Consider the following 26,812-nt stretch of genomic DNA (forward strand, 5'->3'; position numbering starts at 1 on the left):
ACCATAAATTGCGATAATACAATAAGCTGTAATGATACAAGGAGCTGTAAGCATACCATAAATTGCGATTAAATGAGATTCCAATCTAATGATAAATTAACTTGTAATAATAAAAGATGAAGAAATAACACAATAAATTGTAATAACACAATGTGATATGAGCTATTTATTGTGCTCGCAGAGTCCCCCTCGGTGATCCCTGCAAATATTAGAATTAAAGGGACAATACTCTAAGTACCAAAACAACTTTAGCTTAATGAAGTAGTTTTGGTGTATAGATTATGCTCCTAAAGTCTCACTGCTCAATTCGTCCATTTAGGAGTTAAATCAATGTTTGGGGTATTAACAATTTCCTAATAATATCACGGAATTGTCTACTTATTTAGTGAATATAATCAATGGTAAAATTCTCAAGAAAAAAAAGATTAAGAAAAAAAAAATTCCCAAAAAAGTACGTAGCTGAAAGATTTTGTGAAACTGAAACTGAATCCAGCATTTGTTACACGTAACCCCCTATGTGCACATGGTGGGATTTCAATGTAATAACAGCTGCATGGCGAGTGTCGCTCAGCCCACCCTGATATCAAGGCACAAAAATCACACAGACCCCCGTGCAGAATGGAAGCAGCGGAGGGATTTGCAAGACAGGATAAAAACGTAACCTAATGACTGCAATGAGAAAATCCCGGCAGACGTCATGTGTTCATAATCTGCTTTTGACCTTGATTTGAGCCACTACCCTGTCTGTCTTCACATTTTCTAAATCAGGAGAACATTCATACAGCGACAGACAACCTGTGGTAAAGGATACCTGCTGGGCAGGGCATGCACTAGGCATTCACTAACCAATCACAAGACTGCAAAAATATCCGAGCTACAAAAACACATGATCAGGCAAATCTTTTAAAAACGAAGACTTTATGTCTAAATTTCGCAGTAAACATGCGCAACATGAGCAATCACCATGGAAGCCAGTAGAACGCATTTACTAATTCTGTTGGTATCCATGGAGACTGCTCCAGTTTTAGAAATTTGCACTATTTCCTGTTAGTGGCTGCCAGGTCTCTCGGATGTTTTCAGCAATCAGAATGGCCTTCCGCATGGATTTAGACATCTCTTCCAGACACAAAGTATATTTTACGATCTTCAATATTTTTTCTGGCCCAACCCTGGCTTTAAGAAAGTGTCAGTATGGCACCAAATCAATGGATACATCAGATCATTAGCGGTTTGTGATATCCACGTTCTGTGCTGGGTCCGCCATGTAGCCCTTGCTCTGTCCGTATGTCACCAAATCAGTGGATACATCAGATCATTAGCGGTTTGTGATATCCACGTCCCGTGCTGGGTCCGCCATGTAGCCCTTGCTGTGTCCGTATGGCACCAAATCAATGGATACATCAGATCCTTAGCGGTTTATGATATCCACGTCCTGTGCTGGGTCCGCCATGTAGCCCTTGCTGTGTCCGTATGGCACCAAATCATTGGATACATCAGATCATTAGTGGTTTGTGATATCCACGTCCCGTGCTGGGTCCGCCATGTAGCCCTTGCTGTGTCCGTATGGCACCAAATCAATGGATACATCAGATCATTAGCGGTTTATGATATCCACGTCCTGTGCTGGGTCCGCCGTGTAGCCCTTGCTGTGTCCGTATGGCACCAAATCAGTGGATACATCAGATCCTTAGCGGTTTGTGATATCCACGTCCTGTGCTGGGTCCGCCATGTAGCCCTTGCTGTGTCCGTATGGCACCAAATCATTGGATACATCAGATCATTAGCGGTTTGTGATATCCACGTTCTGTGCTGGGTCCGCCATGTAGCCCTTGCTGTGTCCGTATGGCACCAAATCATTGGATACATCAGATCATTAGCGGTTTGTGATATCCACGTCCCGTGCTGGGTCCGCCATGTAGCCCTTGCTGTGTCCGTATGGCACCAAATCAATGGATACATCAGATCCTTAGCGGTTTATGATATCCACGTCCTGTGCTGGGTCCGCCATGTAGCCCTTGCTGTGTCCGTATGGCACCAAATCATTGGATACATCAGATCATTAGTGGTTTGTGATATCCACGTCCCGTGCTGGGTCCGCCATGTAGCCCTTGCTGTGTCCGTATGGCACCAAATCAATGGATACATCAGATCATTAGCGGTTTATGATATCCACGTCCTGTGCTGGGTCCGCCATGTAGCCCTTGCTGTGTCCGTATGGCACCAAATCAGTGGATACATCAGATCCTTAGCGGTTTGTGATATCCACGTCCCGTGCTGGGTCCGCCATGTAGCCCTTGCTGTGTCCGTATGGCACCAAATCATTGGATACATCAGATCATTAGCGGTTTGTGATATCCACCTCCCGTGCTGGGTCCGCCATGTAGCCATTGCTGTGTCCGTATGGCACCAAATCAATGGATACATCAGATCATTAGCGGTTTGTGATATCCACGTCCCGTGCTGGGTCCGCCATGTAGCCCTTGCTGTGTCCGTATGGCACCAAATCAGTGGATACATCAGATCCTTAGCGGTTTGTGATATCCACGTCCCGTGCTGGGTCCGCCATGTAGCCCTTGCTGTGTCCGTATGGCACCAAATCATTGGATACATCAGATCATTAGCGGTTTGTGATATCCACGTTCTGTGCTGGGTCCGCCATGTAGCCCTTGCTGTGTCCGTATGGCACCAAATCATTGGATACATCAGATCATTAGCGGTTTGTGATATCCACGTCCCGTGCTGGGTCCGCCATGTAGCCCTTGCTGTGTCCGTATGGCACCAAATCATTGGATACATCAGATCATTAGCGGTTTGTGATATCCACGTTCTGTGCTGGGTCTGCCATGTAGCCCTTGCTGTGTCCGTATGGCACCAAATCATTGGATACATCAGATCATTAGCGGTTTGTGATATCCACGTCCCGTGCTGGGTCCGCCATGTAGCCCTTGCTGTGTCCGTATGGCACCAAATCAATGGATACATCAGATCCTTAGCGGTTTATGATATCCACGTCCTGTGCTGGGTCCGCCATGTAGCCCTTGCTGTGTCCGTATGGCACCAAATCATTGGATACATCAGATCATTTGTGGTTTGTGATATCCACGTCCCGTGCTGGGTCCGCCATGTAGCCCTTGCTGTGTCCGTATGGCACCAAATCAATGGATACATCAGATCATTAGCGGTTTATGATATCCACGTCCTGTGCTGGGTCCGCCATGTAGCCCTTGCTGTGTCCGTATGGCACCAAATCAGTGGATACATCAGATCCTTAGCGGTTTGTGATATCCACGTCCCGTGCTGGGTCCGCCATGTAGCCCTTGCTGTGTCCGTATGGCACCAAATCATTGGATACATCAGATCATTAGCGGTTTGTGATATCCACGTCCCGTGCTGGGTCCGCCATGTAGCCATTGCTGTGTCCGTATGGCACCAAATCAATGGATACATCAGATCATTAGCGGTTTGTGATATCCACGTCCCGTGCTGGGTCCGCCATGTAGCCCTTGCTGTGTCCGTATGGCACCAAATCAGTGGATACATCAGATCATTAGCGGTTTGTGATATCCACGTCCCGTGCTGGGTCCGCCATGTAGCCCTTGCTGTGTCCGTATGGCACCAAATCAGTGGATACATCAGATCCTTAGCGGTTTGTGATATCCACGTCCTGTGCTGGGTGCGCCATGTAGCCCTTGCTGTGTCCGTATGGCACCAAATCAATGGATACATCAGATCATTAGCGGTTTGTGATATCCACGTCCTGTGCTGGGTCCGCCATGTCTCCCTTGCTGTGTCCGTATGGCACCAAATCAGTGGATACATCAGATCCTTAGCGGTTTGTGATATCCACGTCCTGTGCTGGGTGCGCCATGTAGCCCTTGCTGTGTCCGTATGGTGGTGTCTAAATGCTATAAAAGTTTGATAGGACAGTTATATAGACGACAAGTTACATCGACAGATCAGGATCTGTGCAGATATGACTTTTGTCGATTAAGCGAAGACTAGCAGAGGGTGTAAGAGTAAAAGAGGAGGTAACGACAATACCAAAACATGATCACTGACCCCTCTGCAGTCGTGTAATAATGTTGCGGTTTCCTGTCAGCACTATAAAGATTTCAATTCAGGAGACGCCCACATATTCACTAAGGAAGGGGTACTATGCCCGGAGCTTTGTGTGGTTCATGGATGCTAAAATATTAAAAGGTGCCTTACCAGTTAACCCAGCTTGTCGCCAGTGCTATGATTGTATCCAAGATGCAGCAATGCCTTCGTAAAAAAATGCAAAAAATAAATAAAAAATGTAATTGGAAATCTGGCAAACTCAGGCAAAAATAACTGATCTTGAAAAATTATCCAGTGGTTCTAATTATATTAAAGAAAAGTCTGAAGCTACCCAAATAATGTAATTAGCTCGTTATCACCCAAATACTGGGGAAAAGCTTGAATACCATCATTATCGAATGTTGGGGGTGGTCATTGATTTAAACCCTAATGTGTAACAAGATGAACGATAGTCTGCAAAATGCAGGCCAAAATATCCAAATAAGATATCGGCCGACTCTCCTGAACAGTGTCACCGCTCGGCTCTTTTAGAGAAGAATGTAGAGTGTCACAGCTCGGCATTTTAGAGTAGAATGTAGAGTGTCACCGCTCGGCTCTTTTAGAGAAGAATGTAGAGTGTCACAGCTCAGCATTTTAGAGTAGAATGTAGAGTGTCACCGCTCGGCATTTTAGAGTAGAATATAAAGTGTCACAGCTCAAAATTTTAGAGTAGATGTAGAGTGTCACAGATCGGCATTTTAGAATAGAATGTAGAGTGTCACAGCTCAGAATTTTAGAATAGAATGTAGAGTGTCACAGCTCAGTATTTTAGAATAGAATGTAGAGTGTCACAGCTCAGAATTTTAGAATAGAATGTAGAGTGTCACAGCTCGGAATTTTAGAATAGAATGTAGAGTGTCACAGCTCGGCATTTTAGAGTAGAATTTAGTGTCACAGCTCAGAATTTTAGAGTAGAATGTAGAGTGTCACAGCTCAGAATTTTAGAATAGAATGTAGAGTGTCACAGCTCAGTATTTTAGAATAGAATGTAGAGTGTCACAGCTCCGTATTTTAGAATAGAATGTAGAGTGTCACAGCTCCGTATTTTAGAATAGAATGTAGAGTGTCACAGCTTGGCGTTTTAGAGTAGAATGTAGAGTGTCAGAGCTCAGTATTTTAGATTAGAATGTAGAGTGTCACAGTTCGGAATTTTAGAATAGAATGTAGAGTGTCACAGCTCGGAATTTTAGAATAGAATGTAGAGTGTCACAGCTCAGAATTTTAGAATAGAATATAGAGTGTAACAGCTCGGAATTTTAGAATAGAATGTAGAGTGTCACAGCTCGGAATTTTAGAATAGAATGTAGAGTGTCACAGCTCAGTATTTTAGAATAGAATGTAGAGTGTCACAGCTCGGAATTTTAGAGTAGAATATAGAGTGTCACAGATCGGCATTTTAGAATAGAATATAGAGTGTCACAGCTCGGAATTTTAGAATAGAATGTAGAGTGTCAGAGCTCAGTATTTTAGATTAGAATGTAGAGTGTCACAGCTCAGAATTTTAGAGTAGAATGTAGAGTGTCACAGCTCAGTATTTTAGAATAGAATGTAGAGTGTCACAGCTCAGTATTTTAGAATAGAATGTAGAGTGTCACAGCTCAGTATTTTAGAATAGAATGTAGAGTGTCACAGCTCGGAATTTTAGAGTAGAATATAGAGTGTCACAGATCTGCATTTTAGAATAGAATATAGAGTGTCACAGCTCGGAATTTTAGAATAGAATGTAGAGTGTCAGAGCTCAGTATTTTAGATTAGAATGTAGAGTGTCACAGCTCAGAATTTTAGAGTAGAATATAGAGTGTCACAGCTCGGCATTTTAGAGTAGAATGTAGTGTCACAGCTCGGAATTTTAGAATAGAATGTAGAGTGTCACAGCTCGGAATTTTAGAATAGAATGTAGAGTGTCACAGCTCAGTATTTTAGAATAGAATGTAGAGTGTCACAGCTTGGAATTTTAGAGTAGAATGTAGAGTGTCACAGCTCAGAATTTTAGAATAGAATATAGAGTGTCACAGCTCAGAATTTTAGAATAGAATGTAGAGTGTCACAGCTCAGTATTTTAGAATAGAATGTAGAGTGTCACAGCTCCGTATTTTAGAATAGAATGTAGAGTGTCACAGCTCCGTATTTTAGAGTAGAATGTAGAGTGTCACAGCTCGGAATTTTAGAATAGAATGTAGAGTGTCACAGCTTGGCGTTTTAGAGTAGAATGTAGAGTGTCAGAGCTCAGTATTTTAGATTAGAATGTAGAGTGTCACAGCTCAGAATTTTAGAATAGAATGTAGAGTGTCACAGCTCGGAATTTTAGAATAGAATGTAGAGTGTCACAGCTCAGTATTTTAGAATAGAATGTAGAGTGTCACAGCTCAGTATTTTAGAATAGAATGTAGAGTGTCACAGCTCGGAATTTTAGAGTAGAATATAGAGTGTCACAGCTCGGAATTTTAGAATAGAATGTAGAGTGTCAGAGCTCAGTATTTTAGATTAGAATGTAGAGTGTCACAGCTCAGAATTTTAGAGTAGAATGTAGAGTGTCACAGCTCGGAATTTTAGAATAGAATGTAGAGTGTCACAGCTCAGAATTTTAGAGTAGAATGTAGAGTGTCACAGCTCGGAATTTTAGAATAGAATGTAGAGTGTCACAGCTCAGTATTTTAGAATAGAATATAGAGTGTCACAGCTCGGAATTTTAGAGTAGAATATAGAGTGTCACAGATCGGCATTTTAGAATAGAATGTAGAGTGTCACAGCTCGGAATTTTAGAATAGAATGTAGAGTGTCAGAGCTCAGTATTTTAGAATAGAATGTAGAGTGTCACAGCTCAGTATTTTAGAATAGAATGTAGAGTGTCACAGATCGGCATTTTAGAATAGAATGTAGAGTGTCACAGCTCAGTATTTTAGATTAGAATGTAGAGTGTCACAGCTCAGTATTTTAGAATAGAATGTAGAGTGTCACAGCTCGGAATTTTAGAGTAGAATGTAGAGTGTCACAGCTCGGAATTTTAGAATAGAATGTAGAGTGTCACAGCTCAGTATTTTAGAATAGAATGTAGAGTGTCACAGATCGGCATTTTAGAATAGAATGTAGAGTGTCAGAGCTCAGTATTTTAGAATAGAATGTAGAGTGTCACAGCTCAGTATTTTAGAATAGAATGTAGAGTGTCACAGATCGGCATTTTAGAATAGAATGTAGAGTGTCACAGCTCAGTATTTTAGATTAGAATGTAGAGTGTCACAGCTCAGTATTTTAGAATAGAATGTAGAGTGTCACAGCTCAGAATTTTAGAATAGAATGTAGAGTGTCACAGCTCAGTATTTTAGATTAGAATGTAGAGTGTCACAGCTCAGAATTTTAGAATAGAATGTAGAGTGTCACAGCTCAGTATTTTAGAATAGAATGTAGAGTGTCACAGCTCAGTATTTTAGAATAGAATGTAGAGTGTCACAGCTCGGAATTTTAGAATAGAATGTAGAGTGTCACAGCTCAGAATTTTAGAATAGAATGTAGAGTGTCACAGATCGGCATTTTAGAGTAGAATGTAGAGTGTCACAGCTCAGAATTTTAGAATAGAATGTAGTGTCACAGCTTGGCATTTCAGAGTTTGAATTTCACAGTTGACCTGGTTCTGCATTTTTAGTGATTCTAGAAAATACATTCAGCTTGTGAAGTTTACAATTTAGGTCAAACTGTTTCCATTTAGACCTTAAATGTGAAAATTACGGAATTCACTGACAGGTTCATTTGTTAAACTCTGCATTTAAATCAGAACGGCAAAATCTAGGCTGAAATAGACGATTTAAAAATACAGCTCGGCTATTCTAGCCTGGATTTCCATTTGGATATACAGCTCGGCTATTCTAGCCTGGATTTCCATTTGGAGTCACAGCTCGGCTATTCTAGCCTGGATTTCCATTTGGATATACAGTTAGGCTATTCCAGCCTGGATTTACTATTATTTATTACTAATATTGTGTTATATTATTATTATTATCATTGTGTTATCATATGATTATTCTATCTCTGTTATTGTTACAATGTTTTGAGTATCAGTCTATGTTGTTACATTGTATCCTCCTCTAGCCGGAGCCCCTCCCCCAGCCCTGCTAGCTGTGTGTGAGAGAGTGGCAGAGTAGTAGATGCATGTGTCTGCCTCTGGGGGGAGTGTGTGGCCCTTGGCTCCCTGTCTGGGTGTCTCCTCCTCCTGGCCGGTGGCTTGGCGGCTCATTGCTGAGGAGCCCGGGCTCTGGTACTTACCGCACAGCTAGCCAGGATGCAGTAAGGGCCCAGCTCAGGACCCGGGGCCCATAGGGTGAGTGTATAACGGTTTGAGGATTCTGGGGAGGGGGACCCTATGTACTAAGCATCGCTACGACGCCAGACCGGAGAGAGCGGGATATATAGTAAGTACAGAGCCGGGGGTGGTATATGGGGGGAGGGGGGTGATGTAATATGTTAACCCCATGGCTTGTGCAGGGCCCAGGCAGGAAATGGGGTGGCATTGCAGGGGTTAATGCCCAGGGGGGGGCCTTCATGCTGTGTGTCAGTCAGGGCTCTGGGTTATGGGGAAGAGATTTGGGTTTGTTGGCAGCATTTATACATAATGGCACTTTCTCTTGTAGTTCATTTGTGACATTTCACTAGTTAATAGTTACTGTTTGATATCTCCCTCCCACCCACCCCCCAGCTGGGCATTCAGGGGTTAAATAGAAAATACATGATTGGGGTCCGTGTGTTGTATATTGTGTTCCTGTTTCATTGTGCTGTATTATATCCTGCCTGTTTGCAGTGTCAATGTGGCATTGTCATACATATTGCTTGCTGTGGCATTGTGATGTGGTGTGTGTTACTGTGTTTTTGTGATGTGGTGTGTGGTGTGTGTTACTGTGGCATTGTGATGTGGTGATGTGTGTGTGTGTGTGTCTGTGTCTTTGTGATGTTACAGATGGAGATACATTCACTTCCGATTTGTTTCCATTGGTTACTTTGTTGCTGATTCTCTTAGGAGGTTAAATGGTTAATCTAGATTATCTTTATATGTGATTAACACTTTTAACCCATGTTGTTCTGGTTTTCTAGGACTGCTCAGTGGCTAGTGCTTTGATTTCTGTAGCCAGCCCAGATCACCCCATGATTTAACAGAGCTGGGTGCTGACATTGATTGAGCTCCATAACTCTGGTAGATATTAACCCCCTAACAACCATGCCATCTGTCATAATATCAGTTTGCCTCACCTTGGTTATCAAGAGGTTAACCGGTGCCGTGTATGCCTAGTCAGTCTCCCATGTGATGACAGAGCCTGGGGGGTCTCTAACTTCACCCTAGCTTGTGTTTGACTTGTGCTCCTGGCTGCCTGGGCATGTGGAGGCTCTGTTCCTGTGTTTAAATGAATCCCTCTCTGTATAACACCCATCAATGCCTTATTGTGCTCTGGGTAAAAAGCAAGTTCTGTCTGGGTTTGGTGCACCATAAAACATGTATGTACCTCTTATTCTGGGATACCAGGTCTTGTAAAGAATACTCTGTCTGCTGTTAAAGTGATCACGTTTAACCATCTGACAAAGTGCGACAGTACTGATATGCAATGCATTGTGCGTACCTTTTGGCCCTCAAAGGGTTAATGACCCCTTAGGTCTGCGATTACCAATAAGTAGTTTCACACTGTTGTACTCTAACTCCCATGATGCTTTGCCAACTCATTTGAATTGTTTCTTTAAGCTAAGGACAATCTTTTTGTGTGGCACTTAATGGGGTTAATACAGTCTCTGCTCATGCATTTTTACTCTTAGTGATCATCATAACCATCCACCTTTTTTGTTAAGAAATATTTGGCAGGAGTAGGTTTGTGTGATGGGGGGGAGGGGGGGGGGGTGACTACCCTTCCTCCTTTTTAAAGGGGTTTGGACACTTATTGTAAATGCATGCTACAGGGCTGTCTTAATGGCAATGCTAATATTAAGAATGTTTTCCTTGTGATCAGATTTGTGCCATTCCTGAATTCCAGAACCACTGGGACGCTATCCGCTGCCGTTCATCCCAGTAAAAGGAGTTTGGTTTTTTCAATGGCTGTGTATTTTATTTGTTTAGATTTTTTTTTTTTGGACAATTTAGTTTTCACTTTAATAAAATACATTGTTTAGTCATTTAATATAAACAAATAAAGTGAATAAACTCCTAGCTGGTTCAGAACAACATACTGAATTGTAGGCTATTGGCAAGTAAGTTTTAGGACGAAACTGAGAAGAATGTTCCCTTTCAGGCTGTGGAGGGTTAAGCTGTGTGTCAGGCTGTGGAGGGTTAAGCTGTGTGTCAGGCTGTGGAGGGTTAAGCTGTGTGTCAGGCTGTGGAGGGTTAAGCTGTGTGTCAGGCTGTGGAGGGTTAAGCTGTGTGTCAGGCTGTGGAGGGTTAAGCTGTGTGTCAGGCTGTGGAGGGTTAAGCTGTGTGTCAGGCTGTGGAGGGTTAAGCTGTGTGTCAGGCTGTGGAGGGTTAAGCTGTGTGTCAGGCTGTGGAGGGTTAAGCTGTGTGTCAGGCTGTGGAGGGTTAAGCTGTGTGTCAGGCTGTGTAAGGGTTAAGCTGTGTGTCAGGCTGTGTAAGGGTTAAGCTGTGTGTCAGGCTGTGTAAGGGTTAAGCTGTGTGTCAGGCTGTGTAAGGGTTAAGCTGTGTGTCAGGCTGTGTAAGGGTTAAGCTGTGTGTCAGGCTGTGTAAGGGTTAAGCTGTGTGTCAGGCTGTGTAAGGGTTAAGCTGTGTGTCAGGCTGTGTAAGGGTTAAGCTGTGTGTCAGGCTGTGGAGGGTTAAGCTGTGTGTCAGGCTGTGGAGGGTTAAGCTGTGTGTCAGGCTGTGGAGGGTTAAGCTGTGTGTCAGGCTGTGGAGGGTTAAGCTGTGTGTCAGGCTGTGGAGGGTTAAGCTGTGTGTCAGGCTGTGGAGGGTTAAGCTGTGTGTCAGGCTGTGGAGGGTTAAGCTGTGTGTCAGGCTGTGTAAGGGTTAAGCTGTGTGTCAGGCTGTGTAAGGGTTAAGCTGTGTGTCAGGCTGTGTAAGGGTTAAGCTGTGTGTCAGGCTGTGTAAGGGTTAAGCTGTGTGTCAGGCTGTGTAAGGGTTAAGCTGTGTGTCAGGCTGTGTAAGGGTTAAGCTGTGTGTCAGGCTGTGTAAGGGTTAAGCTGTGTGTCAGGCTGTGTAAGGGTTAAGCTGTGTGTCAGGCTGTGTAAGGGTTAAGCTGTGTGTCAGGCTGTGTAAGGGTTAAGCTGTGTGTCAGGCTGTGTAAGGGTTAAGCTGTGTGTCAGGCTGTGTAAGGGTTAAGCTGTGTGTCAGGCTGTGTAAGGGTTAAGCTGTGTGTCAGGCTGTGTAAGGGTTAAGCTGTGTGTCAGGCTGTGTAAGGGTTAAGCTGTGTGTCAGGCTGTGTAAGGGTTAAGCTGTGTGTCAGGCTGTGTAAGGGTTAAGCTGTGTGTCAGGCTGTGTAAGGGTTAAGCTGTGTGTCAGGCTGTGTAAGGGTTAAGCTGTGTGTCAGGCTGTGTAAGGGTTAAGCTGTGTGTCAGGCTGTGTAAGGGTTAAGCTGTGTGTTTGTGCCAGGCTGTGTGTTTGTGCCAGGCTGTGTAAGGGTTAAGCTGTGTGTTTGTGCCAGGCTGGGGGCAGGGTGTGAGATGTTTGTTTAGTTGGAGAGACTTGTTGTGTCTCTGAAGGTGTCTCAGTTGCTAGGCAGGCAGGTGATGCTTTGCCATTGTTTACGTTTCAGCCCTGGCCATCCAAGGCTAGTCTCAGTGTCTCACATCCCCAGAGCACTGAATATCCAGGCTACCGTGCCAATGTGGCAGATAACTGGTTAAAAGCCTTATCATCTTCTCTGGGCCACATCCAGCCTTGCAAACTGAGCACAATACACAGCGCCCCTCTCCCCCATTGACTGGCTCTGCCAAATGACTGCATTCAAAAATGACATTAAAAAAATGTTTCCAGGCCCAGCAGGAAAGCATTGAGCCGTTAGCTGGATCTAACGTACTCGCTAAACAAAGCGCAGCCCATCACCGCGCTGTCACAGTTTGAAAGGAGCAGGTAACAGATTAATTATGGTCAGAAACATGAAATAACCTTGAATTTTTCCTACATCGCTCTGTGGCAGAAAACCTTATAACAATACGGCTGGCCCAGTAGTGTGAGGTTCTGCCGTAAATATTGCGGATTGTAAAGTACTATAAAAGCACTGTATGTGGAAGGCCCAAATCTCCTATTTTATTATTATCCTTTATAACACACCTATTATTGGGCTGAATTACAAGAAACGCTGTTAACGTTTATAAGCGGCTCTGTTTAAAGGACCCATATGACCGTCCCTTCACTCAGTCCCTGTTTTATGGTGTATGTGCCTTTAAGCTATTCTGCAAGTTGTATTCTTTATAAGCCACTCTAACAGAGCAGGGTGATCTATCGCACCCCATACAGTCCTTGTTTGTAGTGATCGTAGCCCTTTCATTGGGAGTATCTTGAATTATGATTTTATTGCTGAATTTAAAGTTTTTTTTGCAATTTATGTAATTCTGTTTTGTTTCACATTTACTCATTTTTCAAAGTGTTCATTACTTTACTTTACACCTGTGCAAACGCAGGAATATAAAGAAACAATTGCCATTTTTGGTCTCTCGGGGATCGCTCTTTAAAAACCAGGGACAAAAGACTCAATTCATTACTATTTGAAAGCGGTGAAAAGCTTGGTCTCTGTCCGGCCCCTTTAAATAATGAATGGTGGTGAATGGAGGGGCCTGCCGTGGCGCTGGCGGGATGGTGGACACTTTGAGTTTAACACCTGTTAGAAATGACGAATAGCTAGGATAACGACAGGATTCGTTTCTGTGGAATTCACTTCTGGGTCTGACTGTACGTCCAGAATCCAAACATCTGCCACATGGGAATTGTCAGGAACTCAATGTGAATTTCATGTTTAGGCCCAAAATATCTGAATTAAAACCAGAGCTGGCTTGAGAAATGTATCCCCTTCACGCATTGTGGCCTGAAATTTTAATTTCCAGCAGTTTATACTTTAGTAAATAACCCTGTTAGATTTTGTTTTTTTTTTTACCATGGCACACTTATTATATCCCTTCTAGGGGCCCACGGAATGATTAATATTTGTGAGCCCCCCCATGTTGGCGTCTCTGCTTTTTACCCCATTTTACTGGGGTGTTGCTGGCGACTTTTCTTGCACGGTCCGATGTGATATCTCGACTATCTCTCACAGAGCGCCCCCTAGAGAGGTACAGGTCCTTGGCACAAGATAAACCTGCTGATCTCCAGGGCCCGTTACATTTCAATAATTGTAGCAGTATCCTTCGGCATGAGTTTCAGTTTTGGGGGAAACCTGGCAAAATCAGGAGTAACATTCCATTGGTTTCCATGGTGATTGATCCACGTTCTAAACCCTGCACCAACAATGTTCAGCGCTACATAGCCTGTTTTCTTTATTCTCTCATTGTGGTAGCCAAGTTGACTAGTTAAAGCCTATGACCACCTAAAGCCTTCCTTGGGATTACACTGACACCGTATATTTTTGAATGGCTCATTGAAACCCATGTTTAAGGATAGCCGTCCCTTTGCAAATATAGTATACGGTATATATATTTTTGGATCTGCGCAGTTTACACTTTTCATTTTTACTCTGGTTAATGTCTTTATCATCCCGTTTCACTACCATTATATAAAGCTTGTTTGGGAACGTTGCGGAGTATCACCAGGGGTTTGTATTTGTGTCACTTCACTATGACAATATTTAACTTTAACTCATTCACAATTCAAATATTTTGTCAGAGAACGAAGCATTTTGATGTTTTTATATTTCTGGCTAATTGATCGTATAGTTTTACCCTTTGATTAAGTTGTAATTATTGTCTTATAAATATTCAAGCAGTTTGTTTGATTATATTTTCCCCTCCCCTAATCCAATATTCATATTCTGAGTGTTGAATATTCAGACATTTCTTTTAATTCAAAGCTATTAGCCAACATTTACAGCTGTTTACTGCTTTCTTGCCAGGGGGAAAGAGGTCGAACCACCGTACTAATAAATTCCTTTTGTTTCTTAAACACTTTAGATAATTTATCTTTAAACACAAGAGCTCATTTGCTACTTAAAGCTCTTTTAACTGAAATGCAACAAACATTTTGGGTCTGTATGCTTAAAAATAAACATACAGCCTCTCACTACGATTGGCCAAGCTGGTTCAAAATTAGAGTAATTGTTTTTCTAAAAGCCGATTTTTCCAATTATCCCTTTTACACGTTTTATATTTACTACGTAGTTATTGTTATTTATCTTCCTCCTTGGTTTGAGAGACATAAAGCGAAGTCAAACAAGACAAATCCAACTGAAAGGAACACGGTATTGAGGGCCTTGGTCAAAGAGCTTCCAATCTAAAGAAAATGGCGTCATAATGCAAAGCTGGATTGCCTAGTTTATTAATAACCTAACACTGTAAAACTTGATATGAATTAATTAGAGGAGAAGGGAATTGAAACAAAAATGATTTCTGGCAGCTGAGAGAATTGAACTGAGTAGATACCCCAGTTTCTAATGTTTTGTAGATGACAGACTACGAGAGTCTGATCAGGAAGTGATGCAGCCCTAGATAGGACTTGCAGTTTAAATTCAGTTCTAAGTTAAATGGCCATCGTGCCACAGATAATCTGTCCATCGTGCAAGCAGTAATGACTTGCTATTGCTCCGTCACTGAACGAGCTGTAAGAGATGCTGATATATCAATATTTAGGCGATTTATTGTGTAAACTGTTTTGGAGAATTAGAGACTTCTTGGGGCATCTCCTATTTGTTGATACGTCTACACATAGCATAAAGAACTCCTATGCCCACAACCCTGAGTCAGTTTGTTCCGTTTAGGAGCCGTCCTTTTGTCTCTGCAGTCAGATAAGATGTTTTTTATAAAGAGCTAAAAAAAAAACCCAAAGGTTAGAACTTGTATCAGAAAGTTATTGGTCTGAACAATATTCGTCCAGCACCTGATGTAAGCTCCATAATAAGTTTTGGCCGGTGAAAATGTAAAGGGTTGTGTCGGTACCCATCAAATTCCTCCAGATTATTATTTTTTTTTTTGGTCAGTATGTTTCTGGGAAACTGGCCTGAGATGAGCGATGACATTACCAGCAAAATGCTACTTTTACACCGATCAGTGGCAGCCGGTGCACACTCGGTGGCATATAACAGGTCTGACACCTAAGCCTACGCTACCTGTATGTGGTTCAGGGGTCTGCCTCTAGTGCAACCTACCTTTCAATTTGTAGATTTTAATTTCTACTAATCAAAAATATTGGGACCCGAAAGGTGCCCCAATATAGGTTTAATGGGCCATCCTGGATTGGGTTTTGTACTTACTAATACCATTATATCCATTTAATATCATATTAATACACCCTGACACAACAGGCAATGGGTTATATAAAGAATCCCAGACTTCATACATTAAAGGGACACTATAGTCACCAGAACAACTACAGCTTATTGAATTTGTTCTGGTGAGTAGAATCATTCCCTCCAGGCTTTTTGCTGTAAACACTGTCTTTTCAGAGAAAATGCAGTGTTTACATTACAGCCTAGTGATAACTTCACTGGCCACTCCTGAGATGGCTGTTAGAGATCCTTCCTGGGTCATGGCTGCCTAAAATGTATCCAAACATTCAGTATCTCCTCCCTCTGCATGCAGACACTGAACTTTCCTCATAGAGATTCATTGATTCAATTCATCTCTATGAGGAGATGCTGATTGGCCAGGGCTGTGTTTGAATTGTGCTGGCTCTGCTCCTGATCTGCCTCTTTGTCCGTCTCAGCCAATCCTATGGGGAAGCATTGTGAGTGGATCTGGCTACCACATCTGATGATGTCAGCAGGCAGTGGGCAGGTCTAAAGCAAACCGGAACAAAGCATGCAGCTGCAGACTTGAATACAAGTAAGATTTTACTATACTTGGGGAGGCATGAGGGGACCAGGGTGATTAAATGCTTCTCTATGAGGAGATGCTGATTGGCACAGCGTGTCGTCTTGCTGCGCATGTGCAATAGCCTCCCAATCCTTTCTTATGGGAAAGCACTGGATTGGCTGAGATCATCCAACTTGGATGATATTGATGATATTGAATCCTTCTTAATATAATATTAAAAGAGATGCCCAGAATATTTTATTAAGGATTTAATATTAAGTACACCTTTGCCTTTGCACCTTATTTTTACATATATACTCTATAAAAGTTTAATGGGAATTGTGTTTTTTTTTCTTTTGTTTAATTTCCATGTAAATTCATTGTCTGTTTGGGCGCACAGCTGCAATATAAAACGTGTGGTGTCACGCAGTGTGGGAATGCTACTAACCTTCTATTTTTATGAATAATTCATACTACAAAAGCAAATCAAATTCACAGTCACTTATGGCTGAATCTCGAACATTATTTTAGTTTCCCAGTCATTAGAAATGTGACCCCCTCCTGGGGATTGCAGCATCATGTTTTTAAAATGACATTTTAAATCACCAACCCATCAGTTGCTACATTAATAAAACTTTATTACCAGCCGTAAAAGCTGATTTGGTGAGATGTATCGTGTTTCCATGAGTTATCCTCTGTATATACATTCATTCACACCTTATATTTGCTGGGGAAGATCTCATCACATGTAGACAGTCGTTACATCGTCCCCGAAGCTAGGAACATTGGCCTAAATATGTCTCAATTTGGTAGTAACCACCCGAAATCAGCTGAGTATAGTAAACCCCCTCCCCCTCTCTCTCCTTAATGTCTTTCTCTTCATTCAAGTCACATCCTTAACTGCAACACCCTCCTGTTTGCTCCTAATCTTCAGAAATGTTGTTTATCTAGAGAATTGCTACCCTATGAAATGTTGATGCTGCAGGCCACAGAATTGCTTGTCATTTTTTTTATTTACCTAAAATAAAATTAACACACATTTATAATTTGCCATAGTGTGTAACACAATAATTGTGCAGGTCTAGACATGTACAAAAAAAGAAAAAGCTAGGGGTAGCGCCACAATTTTGATATGTACAGTGATATATACAGTATGTATTATATAATAGATAAACAAATCTATAGTTGAAAGTCCAAAATGGTAAAAAAAAAAAAAAAAAAAGTTCAAGATATAATGTTGATATCAGAAGTATTTTTCTACCAAGGGTCTGGGTAATTCCTCAATGGGCGTAGTAGGGTGGGGTCAGCAGTGGAGTCCATATGAAACAACAGAAAGGAGTAATAGGGTAGTATGGGGAAAATAAAAATAAAACCATATAGTCCTACTCACGTTTTATGGAGCTGTAACTAGCTCCAGTATGAATGGCATACAGTTGTACAATCGCCACTTGCAAAGATACGTGAGAATGAAGTCTTTGTAGTAGGTGGACCATAAAAATAAAAAGAAACAACAATAGTGCTCACTGAATAAAATGCCAGGAGTAAGGATAATTGGAAACGTGCTCACATTTGCCAGAGCAGATGGGCTGCTCTATGGATCAGGCGAGGGTTGTATAATTCCCACCAAGGATGTCTTTGGAGTAGTACTCATTGGAGATAAAAATCAGGTGCCAGGCAGTGTGCTGTAAAATAAAATAAAATCTTGATCATAACATACTACCCTATTATTTCATACGGACTCCACTGCTGAACCCTCCCTGCTACGCCCATTGAGGAATTACCCAGACACTTGGTAGAAAAAATACTTCTGATAATTGCATATCAACATTATCTCTTGGACTTGTTTTACCATTTTGAACTTTCAACTATAGATTTATCTATTATAGAATACATACTGTACATATCAAAACTGTGGCGCAACCCTTAGCTCTTTTTTTCCGATAGTAGGAAAAGAGGGATCCCTACTCTTGGGGTTAGCTGCCAGCCTTTTCACTCCCTCTAGTTAGATATCTAAAGCGCTGGTCCATTCCTCCCATTTCTAGACCTGTACAGCTCTATTGTTCGAACTTGAGAACGCCTTATGTGGGAGACTTTGAAGAACCCAAAGCAAGTTGGGCTTTATCGTTATAAAATTGGAGGCCAGGATGAATGCTCTGTTTGAGGCCTATGAATGCTGAGCAAATTGGTGTGTGTTCCTGAACTAGGGGGTGCAAAAAGCTGTGAATGCAAACAAGATGCATGTTTTTTTCAGAACATCTCATATGACTGATGTTTTCCTGAAGGCTTGATGGCTGGTAAACTTGCTCACTGTTGATGTGATAGTTTAGTGGTCAATGCTTCACTTGTATCATATCTAGGAAATGTTCAAACTGCAGTTTCATTTCTTGGCAAAGTCAACCCAGGCCTTTCTCCTTCAAATGTTGATAGAATGAGTATCATTAAAGGAATTGTAATGAGTCTCTGGTTTTTAATGCATTCTAGATAAAGCCCTAGAGAGGGACACCATAATCACAAAAACAACTGAAGCAGTTTTGGTGCCCCTGCAGTCTCGCTGCTCAATTCTCTGCTATTTAGGAGTTAAATCCCTTTGTTTATGAACCCTAGTCACACCTCCTTGCATGTGACTGACACAGCCTTCTTAAACACTTACTGTAAAGTCATCTAATGTTTACACTTCCTTTATTGCAATTTTTTTTACATCTAGAATTTCTTATCTCTGTTCTAATAGTAGCTTGCCCTGCAGTAGCCTCCTGTATGTGATTAAAGTAAAATTTACAGAGCAACAGATAAAAAAACAAAAAAACTTCTAAATCAAGTTAACATCTGCCTGAAAATGAAACCATTTTTTTTCATGCAGGCTGCGTCAGTCACAGCCAGTGGAGGTGTGGCCAGAACGTTATAAACAGAAACAAGAGTAATTTAACTCCTAAATGGCCTATAATTGAGCAGTGAGACTACAGGGGCATGTTCTATACACCAAAACTGCTTCATTAAACTAACGTTGTCTTGTCTTTAGTGTCTCTTTAAGAATGATGCAAATAATAAATAGAAGAGGAAAAAAAAAAACATTTTACTAGGATGAGTCTCCACCAATCAGTCTCTTATCTCATTGACACCCATCCAGCAGGAGTCTGAGAAGTAATTTCTCCCCAGCTGCTGTTGTGCTTGTCATATATTTTTATTCTGATTTGATTCTATCAGCTTGTCAGTTAGTGGTTAAAATAGAAGAACCTTTGACCCCAGTCTCCCTCACAAATATTTCTGTTGCAGGGGTAGGTAACATTTGGCACTCCAGATGATGATCTCACATAATGCTCTTACAGCTATTATCATCGTGGGAGATGTAGTCCAAAACCATCTGGAGGGCCAAACATTGCCTACCCCTTTAGTGCATTGTGTTAATCTGTGTGTGATACTTTACTCCAGCACCACTAAGGTAGTGCTATGCTATCCACCTCTTTATCTGTAGAATAGATTAGCTATTGTGCCTTTATTGTGGTGGTGGTGGTGGTACTCTACACCCATTATTCCTGTCTACTCAGTTGGACCACGCAGTGTGTCTTATCGGAGTGCTGACAGTACCCCATCATGGCTGCCCTGGGTCCTCGGCATTCATATTATGCTCACAGCATTTTTAGGGGGCTATGGGTACCTGCAGGCACCTGACATGGAAATGCTGCCCTGAACATTGGCACCAATAACAACAAGGAGGGGTGATGGGCATCATTGAGTTTTTGAGTCTCGTAACAATCAGCCCGACTTCTAAAGGATACCGGACTGGCTACAAAATTCACAAATATTTGTTTATCCTCTGTCATATGCAAATCTGAATTGTAAGTATTTAAACCTCCTGCTTTAAAGTTAATATTAATCCATTCGTCCTTCCGATTCTCTGATATTGTACTGCATGAGCAGTTTCCTGGCAAACGTCTATTTAAAAAATAAAATAAAAAAATAATTAAAACAATTCAGATAAACCTCACTCAGCCTCCAAAAAAAAAAAAAAAGATTTAACAATTTACAAAACCAACAAAAAGAAACCAAACAAACAATCCAACACAGACAAAATAAACTCCGTGTTTTCTCGTGAGTTCAATATGTTGAAAGATAAAAGACAAAGCTAGAAGTATTTAAGTAAAATGGCTTAATCATGATTGCTAATTACAATGCATTTGCTGGCAGTTGTTCAGTTTTTCCTGGCAGGGAGTTGGTATATGCAAACATAATGTAATTAGAGAGATCAGAAAGAACCAGCAGAATCCTTGATCAGTTCATATGGGGATGGTACATTTAAAGGGACAGTACCAGATAAAATGGCCTTGTCTTTCTGTGTGTTGAAATGCTTTGTAGTAGGTGATGGTCAATGATTGTTTACCTTCTAGTCCTTCCTCTTTTTGCCGTCAGTAACTACTTCCTATGTTGTATGTTTTGAAATCAGACATTTACATTCTTTATAATGTAATAAATAGAATGTCATGCGTGGTCTCTATAAAGGGACCATAGTATGTATCATAGGAATAAACCTAGCACTGCATCTTGATACGTTGTACGGACTGTAGTCCTTTGTCTTCAATAAAACCGGGAGTAAATGCATTAATTCCTGACTTCAGTATTTAGCAATAAGAAACATTGGAGCATTAAACCTGATGTAAGATTAAATAGTCTGTGACTGTGTGTATGTCTATAACATTATAATAATAACCTTTTAATATGCACGAACGCAAGCTTTTAATCACATGGACACTTGACCAGATTTGCGAAGTAGTGAATGTTAGTGATGCCATTATAGTTGGCTCAGATTGGAGTGGTGGTTGTCTTTTGTTTCCACGTCATTACATGTTGCTAAGAGGGATCATTTTGGATAATCTATAAAAGGTTTGGATTTTCCTGGTGTAAAACAAATGAAGATTGTTTGTTAGTAACCCTACTTGGCTAATTTTGAATTAATATTATATATAAAGGATAAAGGATTAATTTTATATATGATATATCCTCTCTACTACTGGCTGCTGCGTATAAAAATCTTGTTACCAATTCCAACTGAGGCTCCAATAATTACTGTCATCCACTTATCCAATCTATTGTCCATTTACATATAATTGTTCTTGACCATACTCCTTGGGACTTATCTTGGAGTATCTACATGTATCTGGAGATAATAACCAGTTATCTTGTCTAATCCGCTTCTTTTGAATCCTCAGACTGAATTTATGTGCTTGTTCGTCAGGATGACCATAAGCATAAACCAAGCATTCTTCAATGTCCTCACTGCCATGGCCTTGTGCACGTACCAAGCATTCTCTTGTGTAATCTTTAAAGTCAATTCAGTGCTCTTCTTAAAGTGTTTAAAACAGATAATATATTGGATTTGAAGTCCTTTCGCATTAATTACAAGGTATAGAATTACATAAAAATACTACATATTTCATAACATTCCCCTTTCTCATGGGGTGAGTACAGAGTCCTCTGAGATCCTATACCGGATTTTGCCAATCTATGGCACAAGTATCAATCATGGCAAATGGGGTGCCCGACAAAGGCACAGGAGGCTGCTATACCCAAATGGGCCAGCTAGTGGTGCCTCTGAACATTTTGAAGGATTGTAGGTTACAACAGCCTCATGAGCTTCCCACAAATATCACCCAAAACCATAAACAGCCCATATAAGCACACAGCATCACATGCAACCTCTCCATATACAAACAACCCTACAAGCAACCCTCCACACACACACAACACACAGAATAGCACAAACTGCTCACATACAATCCACAAAGCAGCCACTACACTCCAGGCAGAATTCTGGAACAAACGCACTTTAATAAAAATAAAAAATAGGGCCAACAGGACAAGGGACGTCATGGTGTTACCTTGGCACTGCTTAAAGGTTACCTGGGCAGTACTAGTGATAGGGTGCTTCATGAGGTCACTGTTAAACCAGCTGTAATGGATAATGTGTGAGATGTCTGCACTATGCAAGTTCTAGACTAGCTAGGATTGTACAGTGCCTTGTATATAACTGGTAGAATCCCCAACTGTCCTATGCACTGTGCTCATCAAAAGCTGTGTTGGGATCAACCGGTACAACCGCTATAAAGCATTCTTATTGAGGTCATGGAATGGGGGTCTGGCAATGGGCTACAGTCTCATTTTATCCCCTCAAACATGAATGATTTGAGACCCTGTGATAAGGAAAAATGTATATCTGAATGCTTAGAATTTATCTTACTCTTGGCAATTTGCTACAATAATAGGCCATATCCTGCTGCTTTTAAAATTGAAGTTCTGCCTGGTCACGAAAATCCCTTTTGATAGGGGGAAAAGATTCTGACTGTACGTGTATATCTAAACGCGCAGCAATTCTCTGCTACGGCGAGTTCTAATTTTTATCAAAAATAGTATTTCTTTAGAAAAATCCCTCTGATTCTAAGAACACTGCTTTCCTGATCGAGCAATTATTTGTAGAATATATCAAAAATATATATTTGGGGGGGGGGGGGGAATTGCTGGTAAAGGTTTTACGGCTGAATGCTTTTTTTTTTTGTTAAAGTCTTATTTCTGCTTTGTGGATTAATGTCAGTCCTGCTGCAGCTGAAATTTGCCATTGAACACCGTATATGTGCAGAACACATTGTGTAATTATTACATTTAATTGTGTGCCTGCGATGGTGTGATCATAATTCAACAGGTGGATTTATTCAGCAGTTTGGGAGAAATAAAGTCGTGGCTTGGTGTATATAGAGACTGCCTTTGTTTATAAGTAAATCAGATGTTCTCTCTAAATTAGAGCGTCAGTATTGCTCCGTTACTTAATTGTAATTTAATACATTAATTTTAAAGTTAACACATAGCCACTCCATTTTATTTCTCCACTAAGTCTGCATATAGACAAAAAGTGGCTGCCACCATTTATTCTTCATATGGGCATCTTATGGCCACTGACCAAGGTTTGACTTCTAACTGTATTGTGATTGGCTGTTCAGTTTTATCCAATCAGAATACAGATTTGATGTCCATCGGTTGGATATGTTCGATTTCCTGTCTCTCCTAGCTCTTTATATTTCAGCTTTGTAGACCCGCAGGATTCTTGGAGCAGCTGAATGAAGGTTTGATAAATCCCATAACTATTGAATGTATATGTGACGTTGTATCTGGACCCACGTCAATTCTGGTTAGATTTTAGTTTAGTTTCTTTTTAAAAGAACAGTTTCATATGTTTTATTACATTGCAGTCACCTTAAAGGATAGTCCTTTTTCTTTGGGAATTTTTCTTCTTTGTGTATTCTCTGTCTTTAAACAATGACTGGTCTATACAGTCTGGGTATTCCTTTCAGGGAATGAATAAAGTGAAACTGTCACTTTATGGGGAAATACCCACCATTGAATAAAACTTTGAAAATGACCTACAACTTGTGTTAAACTTTTTATTTTTTCCATGAGAGAGTTTTGTTTTGTTTTGTAACAATTTTATTAAAGATTCAGCAAATTACATCATAATCCAGTCAATACAGAGTAAAGCCAAATGATGGAACTTAAGAGGAGTTGCAGAAACGTTCGAGGATATTTAAGTGTTTCGGAAAAGTGACTCAAATTCTGTCAATTTGATTGTGTTTATTTAAACACTTCTGCATAGTAAATTCACAGATTCTGTAATGTTTTATTACATTGCCAACAAGTGGTAGGAAAAAAAACAACAACAAAAACGCTAGTGAAGAGTCACTGAAAATGGGATAAATCCGATGCATTGCTGAAAATGTTTTTTCAACATTAAAAATGGTTAGGAGACAAAAGAAGCAACAGAGGAACAAATCCTGAAAGATATAATAAACTGCCAAAAAAAGAGACCTAAAACTGTTAGTGACACATTGATAAATTTACCCCAGTGTTTGATTTCTCCTCTTCTCTGTATGTTCTGTGTGCTCTCTCCATGCTGACTGCCAGGTGTAAAGGGCGGAGCTTATAACAATGACTGACAGGGAGCTATGATGGAGGCGGCTCTCTCCATGCTGACTGCCAGGTGTAAAGGGCGGAGCTTATAACAATGATTGACAGGGAGCTAAGATGGAGGTGGCTCTCTCTATACTGACTGCCAGGTGTAAAGGGCGGAGCTTATAACAATGACTGACAGGGAGCTAAGATGGAGGTGGCTCTCTCTATACTGACTGCCAGGTGTAAAGGGCGGAGCTTATAACAATGATTGACAGGGAGCTAAGATGGAGGTGGCTCTCTCTATACTGACTGCCAGGTGTAAAGGGCGGAGCTTATAACAATGATTGACAGGGAGCTAAGATGGAGGTGGCTCTCTCTATACTGACTGCCAGGTGTAAAGGGCGGAGCTTATAACAATGATTGACAGGGAGCTAAGATGGAGGTGGCTCTCTCTATACTGACTGCCAGGTGTAAAGGGCGGAGCTTATAACAATGATTGACAGGGAGCTAAGATGGAGGTGGCTCTCTCTATACTGACTGCCAGGTGTAAAGGGCGGAGCTTATAACAATGACTGACAGGGAGCTAAGATGGAGGCGGCTCTTTCTATGCTGACTGCCAGGTGTAAAGGGCGGAGCTTATAACAATGATTGACAGGGAGCTAAGATGGAGGTGGCTCTCTCTATACTGACTGCCAGGTGTAAAGGGCGGAGCTTATAACAATGACAGGGAGCTAAGATGGAGGTGGCTCTCTCTATACTGACTGCCAGGTGTAAAGGGCGGAGCTTATAACAATGATTGACAGGGAGCTAAGATGGAGGTGGCTCTCTCTATACTGACTGCCAGGTGTAAAGGGCGGAGCTTATAACAATGACTGACAGGGAGCTAAGATGGAGGTGGCTCTCTCTATACTGACTGCCAGGTGTAAAGGGCAGAGCTAATAACAATGATTGACAGGGAGCTAAGATGCAGGTGGCTCTCTCTATACTGACTGCCAGGTGTAAAGGGCGGAGCTTATAACAATGATTGACAGGGAGATAAGATGGAGGTGGCTCTCTCTATACTGACTGCCAGGTGTAATGGGCGGAGCTTATAACAATGATTGACAGGGAGCTAAGATGGAGGTGGCTCTCTCCATGCTGACTGCCAGGTGTAAAGGGCGGAGCTTATAACAATGATTGACAGGGAGCTAAGATGGAGGCGGCTCTCTCTATACTGACTGCCAGGTGTAAAGGGCGGAGCTTATAACAATGATTGACAGGGAGCTAAGATGGAGCTGGCTCTCTCTATACTGACTGCCAGGTGTAAAGGGCGGAGCTTATAACAATGATTGACAGGGAGCTAAGATGGAGGTGGCTCTCTCTATACTGACTGCCAGGTGTAAAGGCGGAGCTTATAACAATGATTGACAGGGAGCTAAGATGGAGGTGGCTCTCTCTATACTGACTGCCAGGTGTAAAGGGCGGAGCTTATAACAATGATTGACAGGGAGCTAAGATGGAGGTGGCTCTCTCTATACGGACTGCCAGGTGTAAAGGACATACCAATGACTGTCAGGGAGCTAAGATGGAGACGCCCAGTCGCAGGATAAAGCGGAGGAGGAGTAGTATATATTTCTATATTTTATTTTTCAGATTTCTTACATTTCTTACATTTAGGAGACAGGTTGACATAATATAAAAATAATCCTGTGAAATCTATTCCCTTTTAAACTAAAATGAACACAGTCCAAAAGAATAATCACGTGTTATTGTGTGTTGCTTTGTTGTCCTTTGTTCTACATTTTCTATATGTGTGTGTGTGATTGTCGGATGTAAACAAATTAATATTTGTATCTGGAAGGAAGTTACTTGTTTGCAAAGTAACATATTTGTTCATTTTGAAATTACATTATACACTGTAAATTTTTGTAAACGGATGATTTTCTCAATGGCACCATTATAAAAATGCAGGAAACCCCTTTTCAACCCTTCCGATGTCCTCACAAATTACTGTTTTTCGCTGCAACTTATAAGGAATTGGAGTTGTTTTATTATCGTGCAATGTATAAGGGATGGGTCCGCCTGTAGCAATCTGTGAAGGATGTAATTTGTGTTCCTTTGGTGCAATGTGTCATGGATGGAAATGGTGTCCTCCGGAAGCAGTATGTCATGGATGGGAGTTGGGTCCTCTCATAGCAATGTGTCTTGAATGGGAGTTGGGTCCTCTTGTAGCAAGGTGTCAAGGATGGGAGTTGGGTCCCCCCCCCTATAGCAATGTGTCAAGGCTGGGAGTTGGGTCTTCTCATAGAAATGTCGTTTATGGGAGTTGGGTTCTCCTGTAGCAAGGTGTCATGGATGGGAGTTGGGTCCTCTCGCAGCAATGTGTAATGGATAGGAGTTGGGTCCCCTTGTGTCAAGGATAGGAGTCCGCTCCTCCTGTAGCAAGGTGTCAAGGATGGGAGTTGGGTCCTCCCTTAGCAATGTGTAATGCATGAAAGATGGGTTCTAAAATTGCAATGTGTCATGGATGGTAGTTGGGTCCTCCAGTATCAAGATTTTAGGGATGAAAGATGGATTTTTCTGGTGAAACCTAGGAAGGAATAAAATTATACTGGAAATTAAGCACTACTGACTATATTCTCTTTTTTCTGCAGATTGTAGTCGGCTATGGGATGGAGCAAGACCAGTATGAAGCTCGGCTTAAAGAGCTCTTTGACAGTTTTGACACCACAGGCACCGGGTCTCTGGGACAGGAAGAGCTGACAGACCTTTGCCTTGCTCTCCAGCTGGAGGATGTTGCTTCATCTCTTCAACAGGCTTTACTTCAAGACAACCCCCATGGCCGAGTAAGCAATCCTAGCCCATGATCATAACCACGGGTGATGTGTTAGGGGGC

At 41.5% G+C, this 26,812-nt stretch overlaps 2 protein-coding genes across 6 annotated transcripts in view; one reads left to right on the forward strand and one right to left on the reverse strand.

Annotated features, from left to right (window-relative positions):
• The window catches only part of LOC134583454 (lysophosphatidylserine lipase ABHD12-like), a 41,917-nt gene extending 33,489 nt beyond the window's left edge, over nucleotides 1-8,428 (reverse strand). Inside the window, exon 1 of the mRNA XM_063440376.1 lies at nucleotides 8,356-8,428. The gene's annotated coding sequence lies outside the window, so the exon portion shown is untranslated. The remainder of the gene's footprint in view (nucleotides 1-8,355) is intronic.
• The window catches only part of NIN (ninein), a 75,078-nt gene continuing 56,496 nt past the window's right edge, over nucleotides 8,231-26,812 (forward strand). For 4 of the 5 annotated variants that reach the window (XM_063440360.1, XM_063440362.1, XM_063440363.1 and 1 more), the window contains exons 1-2: nucleotides 8,231-8,410; nucleotides 26,571-26,762. In XM_063440360.1, the coding sequence (XP_063296430.1) occupies nucleotides 26,589-26,762 (174 nt within the window). In that variant the 5' untranslated portion in view covers nucleotides 8,231-8,410; nucleotides 26,571-26,588. The other variant, XM_063440361.1, reaches the window with a different exon arrangement.

This window comes from Pelobates fuscus, chromosome 13 (assembly GCF_036172605.1).
Source record: "Pelobates fuscus isolate aPelFus1 chromosome 13, aPelFus1.pri, whole genome shotgun sequence".
In the NCBI taxonomy this organism is placed as follows: domain Eukaryota; kingdom Metazoa; phylum Chordata; class Amphibia; order Anura; family Pelobatidae; genus Pelobates; species Pelobates fuscus.